General features: G+C 42.9%; 1 protein-coding gene across 1 annotated transcript in view; it reads right to left on the reverse strand.

Annotated features, from left to right (window-relative positions):
• Positions 1-1,531: 1,531 nt before the first annotated feature.
• LOC132893528 (IQ motif and SEC7 domain-containing protein 2) overlaps positions 1,532-13,409 on the reverse strand; it is a 257,929-nt gene continuing 246,051 nt past the window's right edge. The window contains exons 11-17 of the mRNA XM_060932722.1: positions 11,723-11,883; positions 11,477-11,602; positions 6,687-6,786; positions 6,008-6,169; positions 5,374-5,568; positions 3,525-3,574; positions 1,532-2,698 (exon numbers count right to left, since the gene is read on the reverse strand). Coding sequence (XP_060788705.1) covers positions 1,532-2,698; positions 3,525-3,574; positions 5,374-5,568; positions 6,008-6,169; positions 6,687-6,786; positions 11,477-11,602; positions 11,723-11,883 — 1,961 coding nt within the window. The remainder of the gene's footprint in view (positions 2,699-3,524; positions 3,575-5,373; positions 5,569-6,007; positions 6,170-6,686; positions 6,787-11,476; positions 11,603-11,722; positions 11,884-13,409) is intronic.

The raw sequence follows: 13,409 nt of genomic DNA on the forward strand, positions 1-13,409 counted from the left end.
TTGTACTGTACAATCAATGCTTGAGAGAATGTCTTTATCTATTTATGCTTATGATTCAGTTCAACTGACCGTTGAGTAAAAAATAAGTATTTATACAATTAATTCTGCAAGATTTAAATTAAATAACAATACAGTGCTCATCTTGCAAGCACTGTAAATATAATCCATTTATTTTTTTTATTTTTTTGGGAAATTCAGTTGCTGCACATTTAGGATCAACTGATCCTAAAACCTACATTAGGCACTAAGGCTATGCAATAAGTTGCCAAATACAAGTCATTAGCAAGTCATATGAGCCTGTTTGAGTACTTACTGATAGCTCAAAAGTGTGTTAAAAGAAAAATAGTCATTAAAACAGAATTACCAGACAAGTCAGACTTATCAAGTAATTTTGACACTTCAATCACAATTACCTAATTATTTCATTCTGGAAAAAATAAATATAATTGAAATATTATATAATAATAATTATATAATAAAAATATTAAACTCTTCACTTACTTGTAGACACAAATCCATTTCATCCAAAAAAAGAAAAAAAAAACCCTAAAGAATCTTTAAGAATTGAAACTTTTTTGGTTTTTAAATTAGTGGGCTACGCCTAGATTTTAAAATTCAGGTTTGAAAAACAGGTTTGAAATTCTGAACACAATTACATATTACATATGATACTCAAATATTTTCCCTTTTAAACTCCAAACAGAATTAAATACTGGAATGCTGCCTCCTGAATGGCTCTCTCTCCTATAATGGTCTCTTTCCACTAAAAATGTTTTATTACAAAAAAAGCCTTTAACATAAACAGGACGTGTTATGCTTCCGAATGTGTGGCTGAGTCTTTTAAAGCTGTAGTCCAACACTGACAGCCATGTAGTTCAAGGTATAGGAAAGAATGTGGAATGTATCGCTCAATTCTTTAAAAAACAAACAAAAACAACAACCTTGCCCCAACCTGCAATGACTGTCATTTGACATTAAAAATTAAATCTTGAAATTGGGCAAACAGGATTTCCTTGAAACCTCAGTTGCTTTAATGTCCATGCTTTTTAATGCTGTTCATAAAAACGTGATGCTTCTTTTGTGTTCTGCGCTCCCCTCAGGCTGCCTGGTAAAGCTCGCGTCCTCATCTTCTCTGTAGCGGGACAGTTGGATCCCTTAAAATTCTGAATCTTTGTCTTTCACATTGTAGGTTGGCAGCAAGCCCTCACAATATCCACCCTTCCAGCTCATACATCTGTCAACTTCTGAGGAATAACAGAATATGCTCTTCTTTCAACTCTTTTCTCCTTCAGTCTCTTAATTTTGCATTGATGAATGAGTTTGGATCGTATGAGGACCAGTGTGAAACGACAACAATTGGTGTATGCATTTACCGGTAGTAGCCTAGCTATAGGTTACCCTCCATCACCCTCATTCTACACATGGGGGAAGCGGATATGGAAGTAGCAAAGTCGGACCACTGTGTGTTTCCGCTTGCGTGGGCTTCGGCTCCTCCTTCTATGAACTCTTGCTCTGCGAGCTCTGCCGCGTCTCACACCACTGTACTGATGCGGCTGATGGGCTTTGACTTGGAGCTGCCGCTTGTGCTGGCGCTGCCCCCTGTGCTTCCTGCTCCGGGCCCCTGGTTGACCACTTGTGGTGGCAGCGGTGAGAGAGGTGTAAGCGGTGTAAGAGGGGTGAGGGGGGAGGTAGGAGGGGGTAAAGGCGAGTGCGGCGGAGGAGGCGGGATGGAGGACAGGGGCGGGTACTGAGGCAGGTAGTGTGTGGGGGCCTGTGGCACGTGACGCGCTGTGATGGTGGAGGGGGCTTGTGGAGGTGGGGCGAACACAAAGTGAGGTTGATGGATGGAATGATGCAGTAGTGGATGGGGACTGTGTATGTGGCCGGTGTGACTGTGGGTATGAGAGAGAGCGTGGGAGTGGCCGTGAGGGTGGGGGTTGGGCTGGGAGTGAGACAGAGTCAGTGGCAGCTTGGCGGGATGTGGCAGTGGGACATGAGTGTGAAAGAAGCTGAATGGGTTGATGGGTGAATGTGGTGAGTGAGGAGACAGTGGTGGAGGGGTGCAGCCCACGCTGGAATGGCGGCCATGCTGATGCACGGCATGATGGGAGTGCTGCTGCTGAAGTGGAGCGTGGGAGGGTAGGGGTGAACTGCGGCGGGGAAGTGAGCTGCGCTGCAAAGTGTGATGCATATTGTGTGGCTGGCCAGCGGCTGAGAGCTGTGCGTGGTAACGGTGGTGCTGATGGTGGTGGTATGGAGGTGGAGGTAGGCCAATATTGTTGTGGCAGTACTGTGCGTGTAGCGCCTGGATCTTGGAAGGCCCGCCGAAGTCGGACTGACTGAGGGAGGAAGGTGAGGGAGGAGGCGGGCCCCCGGTAGTAGGTGGGGCCACGGGAGCAGGGTAAGGCGGCCCTGGGGGAATAAGTGGGGCTGGGGGTTTGGCACGCTTGCTGCCAAACAGAGAACCCAGGAAGGAGCCGGAGTTGCCCCCTCCGGATCCTCGGTCGCAGGTGTTGGGGAGCACTCCTGCCCCAGCGTTCCCTACGGCGTTGTGTAATTGCCCCGGCCCACCCCCCACCCCTATTCCGGGGCTCAGGATGGGGCGGTGAGGCCGGTAGTCTTCCAGCCCATAGCAGCTGGGAACAGCGCCCCCCATAGGCAGACGCTGGTGAGGCCGTGGGCTGTTAATGATGGATCCCTATAAACACAGGTAGCAGGCCCGAGATAAACAGTCAGTAAATTGTGATTAGATTACAAAGGTGTACCAGGGAAAGAAATGTACTAACAAATGTGCTCACAATTACAACCCCAACTCCAAAAAAGTTGGGACGCTGGGTAAAACATCAATAAAAATAGAATGCTGTGATTTGCAAATCACGGAAACTCTATATTTCATTGAAAATAGTACAAAGACAACATATCAAATGTTGAAACTGAGAAATCTTAGTGTTTGTTGAAAAATATATGCTCATTTTGAATTTGATGTCGTAAGACGTTTCAAAAAAGTTGGGAAATGTTTAACATTGTGTTGCATCACCTCTTTTAACACCACTCTGAAATGTTTGGGAACTAATGATTTGCAACTTGTAGCATTCTGGGTTTTATGTTTTCCACAGCGTCCCAACATTTTTGGAATCGGGGTTGTACATATTGTACACGTACACTTTTCAGATGGGGGAAAAAAAAATCAACAACTAATAATCCTGAGAACCTCAGTGAAGACATCACCTTATGTAATGGATTGAAATGAATTCAGGATGTTGCACATATCCCTACACGTTGTTTGTTTTACAAACAGGAGACACAATGAGGACATGTCTGGGTGTTTTATTCAAGCGCACAGAGACTGGTACAGACATCAGGCAACATGAGGGGAATACGGCACAGGATAATACACAACAATGGCACAGGACAGTACACAAAAAACTCAGGCAGTGCCGTTTAAGGAGCCATGCAGGGGATTACAACATTTGAATGTAATAATGGGTGGAAGACAATAACTTAGGACACGGTCAAAAACTTACTTCAATGGTACTATCCAAAGATCCCACACTGTTTCTGCGACCTCGCTTTCCTGTACCCAGTCAAGAAGAGTAAAGTTGTGTGTCAAAATTATACTCGGTTTTTTTGTATTTATTTTAGGTTTTCACACTACATCTGTATTTGTCTTTTCGCTATTTGACTTTTCTCGACAGGGCTTAATGCCACTTGGATCACTGTGTACTCATCACAGTCTCGATTTACTCCTGATAACACACAGCATTTTTCGCATCCTAATTTTCACCCCTAAAAAGAGATTAACAAACACCTTTTCAAACACCTTCTGAAATGCAGGATGCCAAGTTGACTAAAATGGAGTCTGAGCCACACAGTCATTCGATATGTGTGTATTATAAAGAGCTCTGTCTGTGTATTAAAATAAATAACCGTAGCGCCTCCGATTTTCCACGATCGCGGAAAACGGACGGAAATCGCGGAAATTGGGGTCAGAAATGGAATTAGTGCTCAGAAACAGAATCTACACATTCTGACCTTTTCAAAACTTTTTTCGGAATTAAAATCCGTCAGTTAGTCCTTTGGTGTGACTGACTGATTGTCCAGGTGAGAACATGACACGACTGCATTGGTCTCATCATCTGAACAACCTCCAGTGTGATTTGCTCGCAGTGACGAATTGATTCGACTCTGAATCGACTCACGTGCAGGAAGCGACTCGAGCGTGCTGTGTGTTTTGGTTTGGTGGATGCACCGTAAGCCACTAAACTGAGCTGTCATGCTACAGAAATGCCATGTGTTCTGGATATTTGGACCACTGAACAAAAAAGGAAATGAATGATGTTTGAAACTAGTTATTTATATAATTACCTAATCACTTACTAAGCGGGGCGGCATGGTGGTGTAGTGGTTAGCGCTGTCACTTCACAGCAAGAAGGTCCTGGGTTCGAGCCCCGTGGCCGGCGAGGGCCTTTCTGTGTGGAGTTTGCATGTTCTCCCCGTGTCCGCGTGGGTTTCCTCCGGGTGCTCCGGTTTCCCCCACAGTCCAAAGACATGCAGGTTAGGTTAACTGGTGACTCTAAATTGACCGTAGGTGTGAATGTGAGTGTGAATGGTTGTCTGTGTCTATGTGTCAGCCCTGTGATGACCTGGCGACTTGTCCAGGGTGTACCCCGCCTTTCGCCCGTAGTCAGCTGGGATAGGCTCCAGCTTGCCTGTGACCCTGTAGAACAGGATAAAGCGGCTAGAGATAATGAGATGAGACTTACTAAGCGCCAGGTCTGTGTTCTCCATGCTCGGGTGAGTTTTGTGATTTGTCTGTGCACCTGCGAAGAGTGTTGGGTTTTTTTTTTAAAACCTTTTTCTCTGTCTGCGTATTTCAGACAAACGAATGAGTTTACGAGTATATTTTCAGTCGTACACATCCCTCGGGCAATGGGTTTGTTATTTATTTATTTAATCCCCCCCCCCCTTACCCTCCTTTTTCCTTGTTTTTAAATCCATGCAGTGTGAAACCAAACCCAGCAGCAAACAAACCAACGAATCAATTTCTCTCTGATTCATTATAATGTGAAGGAGGAGGATAATAATAATAATAGTAATAATAATAATAGTACATTTCTATTTGACGTGTGTAATACTTTACTAAGGCTATAATCCACAACACTCAGCTGTGTGTAAATTTTATATGCTGAAAATCTAAAAATGCCAATTTAGTTGTCATTTGAGCATATAACTGAAACAAATTGTCTGAAACGGAATTAGCCATTCTCTGAAACGGAATTTAATGTTTTTTGAAGCGGAAAATAGGAGGCTCTATAACCGTTTATTGAAGGAAACATGTTAATGCATGTATCTGTGTGCTACTGTGTGCTTTACCGGTCTCTGAGAGATCTCTGAGTGATGAGCTGAGAGCTGTGCGCTTAAGCCCATCCCCTGTGGCATACGTGTCATCGAGGCTGGGCCGACCCAGAGTGCCGTTCACTGCCTCGGTCTTTACGCCATCCACCCCACCACTTACATCTCCACTCATGAGTCCAGGCCGCATAATGCCTTTCTGCTTCTCCAGCTCCGCTGCAGCGATAAACAAACAGAGAGAGAGAGAGAGAGAGAGAGAGAGAGAGAGAGAGAGAGTGTAAATGCATTGTGACTAGTTCTACCCATAGGATTAGGAAACATTCAGTTTTGCTTAGCTCTTCACTGTTTATAGCTAAAGAATACAACTGTCCATTACAAGATTTTCTATGTTAGTGAAGAGAAATTCAGAGCTAAGCAATAGAGAGAGAGAGAGAGAGAGAGAGAGAGAGAGAGAGAAAGAGAGAGAGAGAGAGGGAGAATAAGGGAAACGCTATACAATCTCATTACTGGTGTAGACAGCATAAATCCTTCATAAAATGTGCAAATTAATATTGCCTAATACTCAGCAAATGTTCATTTACAATCTTTTGTGAGAATGACAGCAAGAGCTTGGGCGGAGAACAGCCATTTAGAAAAGAAGAGATGAATGGCTCACACTCTACTCGATATTTTTCCATATCTTGCACTTCAGCAATGCTCTCTCTCAGGTCACTGACAAAACGTGTCCGATCTTGCTGACTCGGAGCTGTGAAGACAATCAGGACCTTACGCTCCCCTCCTGGGATGGCTGAGGTTAACCGAATACCATGAGGATAGTCTGAGAGAGAGAGAGAGAGAGAGAGAGAGAGAGAGAGAGGGTATGAGGGGAGTATGTGTGTGAAAGACGATAAATCACGAGTATTATAAATAAACCACACTCCATACAATTGAAAGCTCGTTTGATGAGACAGCATGACTGATCATGATGACTATACTGTGGATTGGGGGGGGGGGGGGGGGGGGGGGGGAACCCAACATAAATTCTTGATGAGCTTTTGAGTGGATTTCAAAATACGATGCAATACACCATAAACCAGTGAATTTAGGAGAACACAAATGCCAACCAGAATGATTTCCTATGGTACCAACTGCACAACACTGTGAATTCATATGTAAACAATAACAAGACATGATGAACTGGGTCTCTTTTTCACTTATCCGTCGTCAGCAAATGCACAAGGGCCAAGAGAGAGTGGCTAAATGTCACACTGAAGCGCAGAGCCAGAACAAAGTGATAATATAAATAAAGGAGGAGGGACAGATGGAGAGACAGATGGAGGGCTGAATTTACTTACAGGAGTTTTGGAACATGTGAACCTGCATCTCCACTAGAGGAAAAGACTGTCTGAAACTATATGTCACTGATGTCTTCTTCTTCTGGAAGATCTTTGTGACCTATGGATGGAGACATGTAGGTTAAATCTAATAAAGCTATTCGGTTTAGTTACAATAACTGAGCTTTTTGAAGGGATATGCAACTGATTGTTGGGTAATATGGTGCTGGGAAGAAAAAGCCCTGGTATAACTACCAAAAGACCTTTGTGCCTGTTTCAGACTGCAGACCTTATTTGTAATGAACAAATCTGCCAATCAAGCCTAAATGCCGAGTTTGATCACCATGTGCAACTGTGTTTTTCCCTTCATACATATGCATGTGAGGAAGGATTCTACAAAATAATGGTAAATCAGTGCAAAAAAGGTTTGAAGAAATAGGAAGTGATTACATTTTCCATTTCTTGTACTAAACATTTAAGCAATTAGAGCCATCTCATTTTGCACAACTCCCAAAGCTAGCTGTAAATCAGTGCTATGCATGTTGCTTGGAGTTAGCGTAGTAAGTGTTGCCAGGTGCAGGTTTTGTGCACATCTGACATTCCATTGTGGGATTGTATGCCCCCACCCCCACCCCAATGATATTTCTAATGAACTTGGTTAGTTGTCTTTCCCAAAACATAAAGAGGGAAGCAATTTAAACCAAAGTGACGCTGAGTAGTATTGTAACAAGCAGTTTCTGAAGATGAATGAAACATGAATGCAGGACTAAAGCCCAATTATACCAGATGTGGTAAATATACTGTGCAGAATCTCGAGAGCACCACTAGAGTACGAACCCACATTCGTTATGCTCCCGTGTTAATCAAAGTGGCCTTTCTCTGGCTCTGTATCAGAAAAACATGCCCTATTGTCAGTATATACAGTGCTCAGCGTAAATGAGTACACCCCCTTTGAAAAGTAACATTTTAAACAATATCTCAGTAAACACAAACAATTTCCAAAATGTTGACAAGACAAAGTTTAATATAAGGCCACACCAATTTAGTTAGTTGGTTCTCTGATTTTTTTTAGGAAAAATATGACGCGAGCGGGCGAAATAAAAATAAAATTTAAAAAAATACTCTGATGGTAAAATTAGCGGTGGAAATAGACCAAACAATACAGGCAAACCAGTAAACAGAATTTCAACACCTGTCAAAGATTTTATGCTTCTGTTCGCTGAATATCCTAACAATCACAAACACAGGCTTTGCAGGACTCCCCTCCACAGGCATGTTTCTTCCACAAGTCTTTATCGAAAGTGAAAGGGGCGATTTGATTGGTTTTCGACGTCACGTGACCTCACGTCACGTGACCTTTTCTGTTGGCGGGAGTTTGATTTCGATTTTTTTTTTTTCATTTTGCATTTTCTTCAAGCGGCGATTCTGAGAACCAACTAATTGAATTGGTGTGGCCAAACATCTGTTTAACTTATAACGGGAAAGTAAGGTTAATAATACAACTTAGATTACGTTCAGACTGCACCCTGAAACGACCCATATCCGATTTTTTTGCCCATATGCGACCTGTATCCGATTTGTTATTGACAATCTGAATGACACAGATCCGATTTTTTCACATGCGACCCAGGCCGCTTGGATATGTGGTCCTAATTCCGATGCATATCCGATATTTTCACATGCGACTGCAGTCTGACCGGACAGGTCGCATTCATGCGACCTACACGTCATCAACAAGAGACAAACGTCACTATTCTGCGTTGGCTAATCCCGCCTCTTTGGTGGAAAACAACAACATTTGTACAGTTTTCAGAATTTAAATAGACTTTTATAGAATTGATCAAGCTAATGGTGGATTTGGTAGGGACCTGGATGTTGATCTGTTAGCCTGATTAAATAAAACAGTTTCTATAACTGATTTATAACTTAAACCATCCTGTATTACAAGATTATAAGATTGTTCTGGAAATTTCCAGTAATTTGACATCTTTGGTCTCATTAGTCTGCTGCCCACATTAATCAGATTATTGTGTGAGTTCCGCCGCCGCCACAAAAGCCACATCGCCAGGTCTCGCCTCGTCTCCATAGCAAACTGCAATGGTGTTTATGCACCTTGAGCCAGCGCTGAGAGAAGTTGCAGAATTCAGCTGGCTATAAACAATCTAAATAAATATTTATAAAAATGTAGAAAAAGTTTATTAATATGACGAAATAAATGTGTGCAAATTATTAAGCCTGAATTAAGAGTTTGGTAATACAGCGGCCGTATCCCAAATGACTGCCTACTGAAGCTCGAGTGCACTATATAGAGTTTAAAAATCCATTACTTCCTAGTAACATGTAGTGCACTTATATAGAAATTAGAGAGACATTTAGGAGTCAACCCTCGTTACCAGGCTACACGTTTTCATTTCAGTTCAGAAACAAAAACACACACGAGACCTCACACTTTAACACTAACCAGATAATTAAACAAAACAAAAAAAAAAATCATTAAACTTGAAGAGTGCGCTTTTTTTTGTTTACGTATTACGTAGATGTGCTTATTACGTGTCAATTTGCGCATGCAGGACACGTTTGGGTTGTTTTCCGTTCATATTGGAGATCGCACACAAATCTCATATAATTGGTAATGTGAACGGCCTAACAAAAAAATCGGATTTCACAACAAATCGGATATGGGTCGTTTCAGGTTGCAGTCTGAACATAGTGTTAGATTACGCATTTTTTCAGTTTTACTCAAATTAGGGTGGTGCAAAAATGAGTACACCCCACAACAAAAACTACTACGTCTAGTACTTTGTATGGCCTCCATGATTTTTAATGATGGCACCAAGTCTTCTAGGCATGGAATGAACAAGTTGGCGACATTTTGCAACATCAATCTTTTTCCATTCTTCAACAATGACCTCTTTTAGTGACTGGATGCTGGATGGAGAGTGATGCTCAACTTGTCTATTCAGAATTCCCCATAGGTGTTCGACTGGGTTCAGATCAGGAGACATACTTGGCCACTGAATCACTTTCACCCTGTTCTTCTTCAGAAATCCAACAGTGGCCTTAGATGTGTGCTTAGTCATGTTGGAAAAGTGCACGACGACCAAGGGCACGGAGTGATGGTAGCATCTTCTCTTTCAGTATAGAGCAATGCGTCTGTGAATTCATGATGCCATCAATGAAATGCAGCTCCCCGACACCAGCAGCACTCATGCAGCCCCACATAAGGACACTGCCACCACCATGTTTCACTGTAGGCACCATGCCTTTTTCTTTGTATTCCTCACCTTTGCGACGCCATACAGTTTTGAAGCCATCAGTTCCAAAAACATTTATCTTGGTCTCATCACTCCAGAGTATAGAGTCCCAGTAGTCTTCATCTTTGTCAGCATGGGCCCTGGCAAACTCTAGGTGGGCTTTTTTGTGCCTGGGCTTTAGGAGAGGCTTCTTTCGTGAACGGCATCCATGCATGCCATTCTTCTGCAGTGTACACCGTATTGTGTCACGGGAAATAGTCACCCCAGTTTGGCTTTCTGCTTCTTTAGATAACTGCAGTGAACTTGCATGCTGATTTTCTTCAACCCTTCTCATCAGAAGACGCTCCTGTCGAGGTGTTAACTTCCGTGGACGACCTGGACGTCTCTGTGAGATGGTTGCAGTTCCATCTTGCTTAAATTTTTGTACCACTTTTGCTACAGTATTCTGACTGATAAGTAAAACTTTGCTGATCTTCTTGTAGCCTTCACCTTTGTGGTGGAAATAAATTATTTTCTTTGGGGAATTCTGAAGAGACAAGTTGAGCATCACTCTCCATCCAGCATCCAGTCACTAAAAGAGGTCATTGTTCTCATCTCATCTCATTATCTCAAGCCGCTTTATCCTTCTACAGGGTCGCAGGCAAGCTGGAGCCTATCCCAGCTGACTACGGGCGAAAGGCGGGGTACACCCTGGACAAGTCGCCAGGTCATCACAGGGCTGACACATAGACACAGACAACCATTCACACTCACATTCACACCTACGGTCAATTTAGAGTCACCAGTTAACCTAACCTGCATGTCTTTGGACTGTGGGGGAAACCGGAGCACCCGGAGGAAACCCACGCGGACACGGGGAGAACATGCAAACTCCACACAGAAAGGCCCTCGCCGGCCCCGGGGCTCGAACCCAGGACCTTCTTGCTGTGAGGCGACAGCGCTAACCACTACACCACCGTGCCGCCCGAGGTCATTGTTGAAGAATGGAAAAAGATTGATGTTGCAAAATGTCGCCAACTTGTTCATTCCATGCCTAGAAGACTTGGTGCCGTCATTAAAAATCATGGAGGCCATACAAAGTACTAGATGTAGTAGTTTTTGTTGTGGGGTGTACTCATTTTTGCACCACCCTAATTTGAGTAAAACTGAAAAATGTGTAATCTAAGTTATATTATTAACCTTACTTTCACGTTATAAGTTAAACAGATGTTATATTAAACTTTGTCTTGTCAACATTTTGGAAATTGTTTGTGTTCATTGAGATATTGTTTAAAATGTTACTTTTCAAAGGGGGTGCACTCATTTACGCTCAGCACTGTACAGTAGGCATGTTCAAATCTTGACAATGTCACAGCTGTCTGTGGCCAGGAATCCAAAAGAGTGAAATTGCCATCTTGCATAAGGAATGGAGTTAGCACTTTCCTTTGATATGTATAGGTGTACATTTACGTATAACTGGGATTTTTTTTAGCATTGCAGTATTCCATCTATAAGCTACAAGAAAATACATATGTCGCTTCATGTATTGATTTTCAGAGAGATAGAAAATATTCATACCACCAATAGGTCATTAAAGAGAAAGACTTCTCTCTGATGAACCCCACTCCGCTGTGGCCTGTTAGGATCAGGAACCTCATAAAGCTGGCAACAGCACACTAGTCTGCGGTGGGGTAGAGAGAGCACCTGACCACACAAAACACAAACACATCGGCAAGAAAATGGGTAACTACTGTATAAATACCACAACGCATAATCAATGAACAGATCCCAAACAAATTCAAACACTTGTGTATCTATTCACACAAGCAAGATTTCTGAACTCACTGGTTTTTTGCCTACAATCACTCTCTCCACAGCCTGCACTTGAGACACATGATCATCATTGGTCCTCAGCTCCCACTTCTGAATACGATGGTAGATTCCTACCAACAGGTCCCTTGGGATATCCTGGCCATTATCCACTCCTGGCATGCATAAACACGAGGAAAAGGGAAAAGGTTAGGGCAGACACTTCTACGTTAACTCTAACTTAGCAGTGCTTATCATCACTGGACATATTGCCTTTTTATTACCATCAATCATGTTTCGATTTAATCATATTTGAAAAGTCTATCAACACATCAAACCCTTCATATTCCTCTAAAGCTGCCCTGAACTCAAAATGGGTCGGTCATCCAACACCTCCTACATAACTGATTCTACATCATTATGTGTTGGGGCAAAAATGCAATCTTTGGTTCATATTAAATTCACGCAATTATCCAATCAGTCAATCGTGTGGCAATAGGTCAATGCGTAAAATCATACAGATACAGGTCGAGAGCTTCAGTTACTGCACTTTGAGTATTCCCGATACTGTTAATCTCCTGGGATTTTCATGCACAACAGTCTCTACTGTTTATACAGAATGCTGAGGAAAAACAGGTCTGAAACACCTTGATGAGCTCGGTCAGAGCAGAATAATCAGATTGGTTCCAACTGAAATGAAAGGCTCATCTCATCTCATCTCATCTCATTATCTCTAGCCGCTTTATCCTGTTCTACAGGGTCGCAGGCAAGCTGGAGCCTATCCCAGCTGACTACGGGTGAAAGGCGGGGTACACCCTGGACAAGTCGCCAGGTCATCACAGGGCTGACACATAGACACAGACAACCATTCACACTCACATTCACACCTACGGTCAATTTAGAGTCACCAGTTAACCTAACCTGCATGTCTTTGGACTGTGGGGGAAACCGGAGCACCCGGAGGAAACCCACGCGGACACGGGGAGAACATGCAAACTCCGCACAGAAAGGCCCTCGCCGGCCACGGGACTCAAACCCGGACCTTCTTGCTGTGAGGCGACAGCGCTAACCACTACACCACCGTGCCGCGAAATGAAAGGAAAGGCTGTGGTAAGTCAAATAAGAACTCTTTACAACCATGCTGAGCAGAAAAGCATCTCAGATTGCAAAACAGGCCTCAAGGCGGATGGGATACATCAGCAGAAAACCATGTCGTGTTCCATTCCTGTCAGTCAAGAACAGGAATCTGAGAGGCTACATGGGGTACAGGCTCACCCAAACTGGGCAGCTTTTTTTCCTCAGTCTTCAACTGTCCAGTTTCAGTGACCATATGTCCCCTGTAGCCTTAGATTCCTGTTCATGACTGACAGGAAGCTGATGTGGCTTTCTGTTCTTGGAGACTTACCACAAGGTTCGATGTATTGTGCATTCTGATGTGCTGTTCTGCTCAACATATATGCATATTATTAAACAAATCAAAGTTCATTGTTGTTTTTTTAAATAAAGAATTGTTGCACTGTTGTCACGTCAGTAAATTCATTTTAAATCAAGTCCATGTCTAAATCCCATAAGTTAAAGTGAAGTCCCAAGTTATAAATAACTTCCATTACAAGTCAATAAAATCACAACTTCAGCTGAATTTACGTCCAGGATTTGAGTACCACATTACTGCTCTCATTCTGAAATAAAGTCCACCTTGTCT

The sequence above is a fragment of the Neoarius graeffei genome, chromosome 10, assembly GCF_027579695.1.
Source record: "Neoarius graeffei isolate fNeoGra1 chromosome 10, fNeoGra1.pri, whole genome shotgun sequence".
NCBI lineage: Eukaryota > Metazoa > Chordata > Actinopteri > Siluriformes > Ariidae > Neoarius > Neoarius graeffei.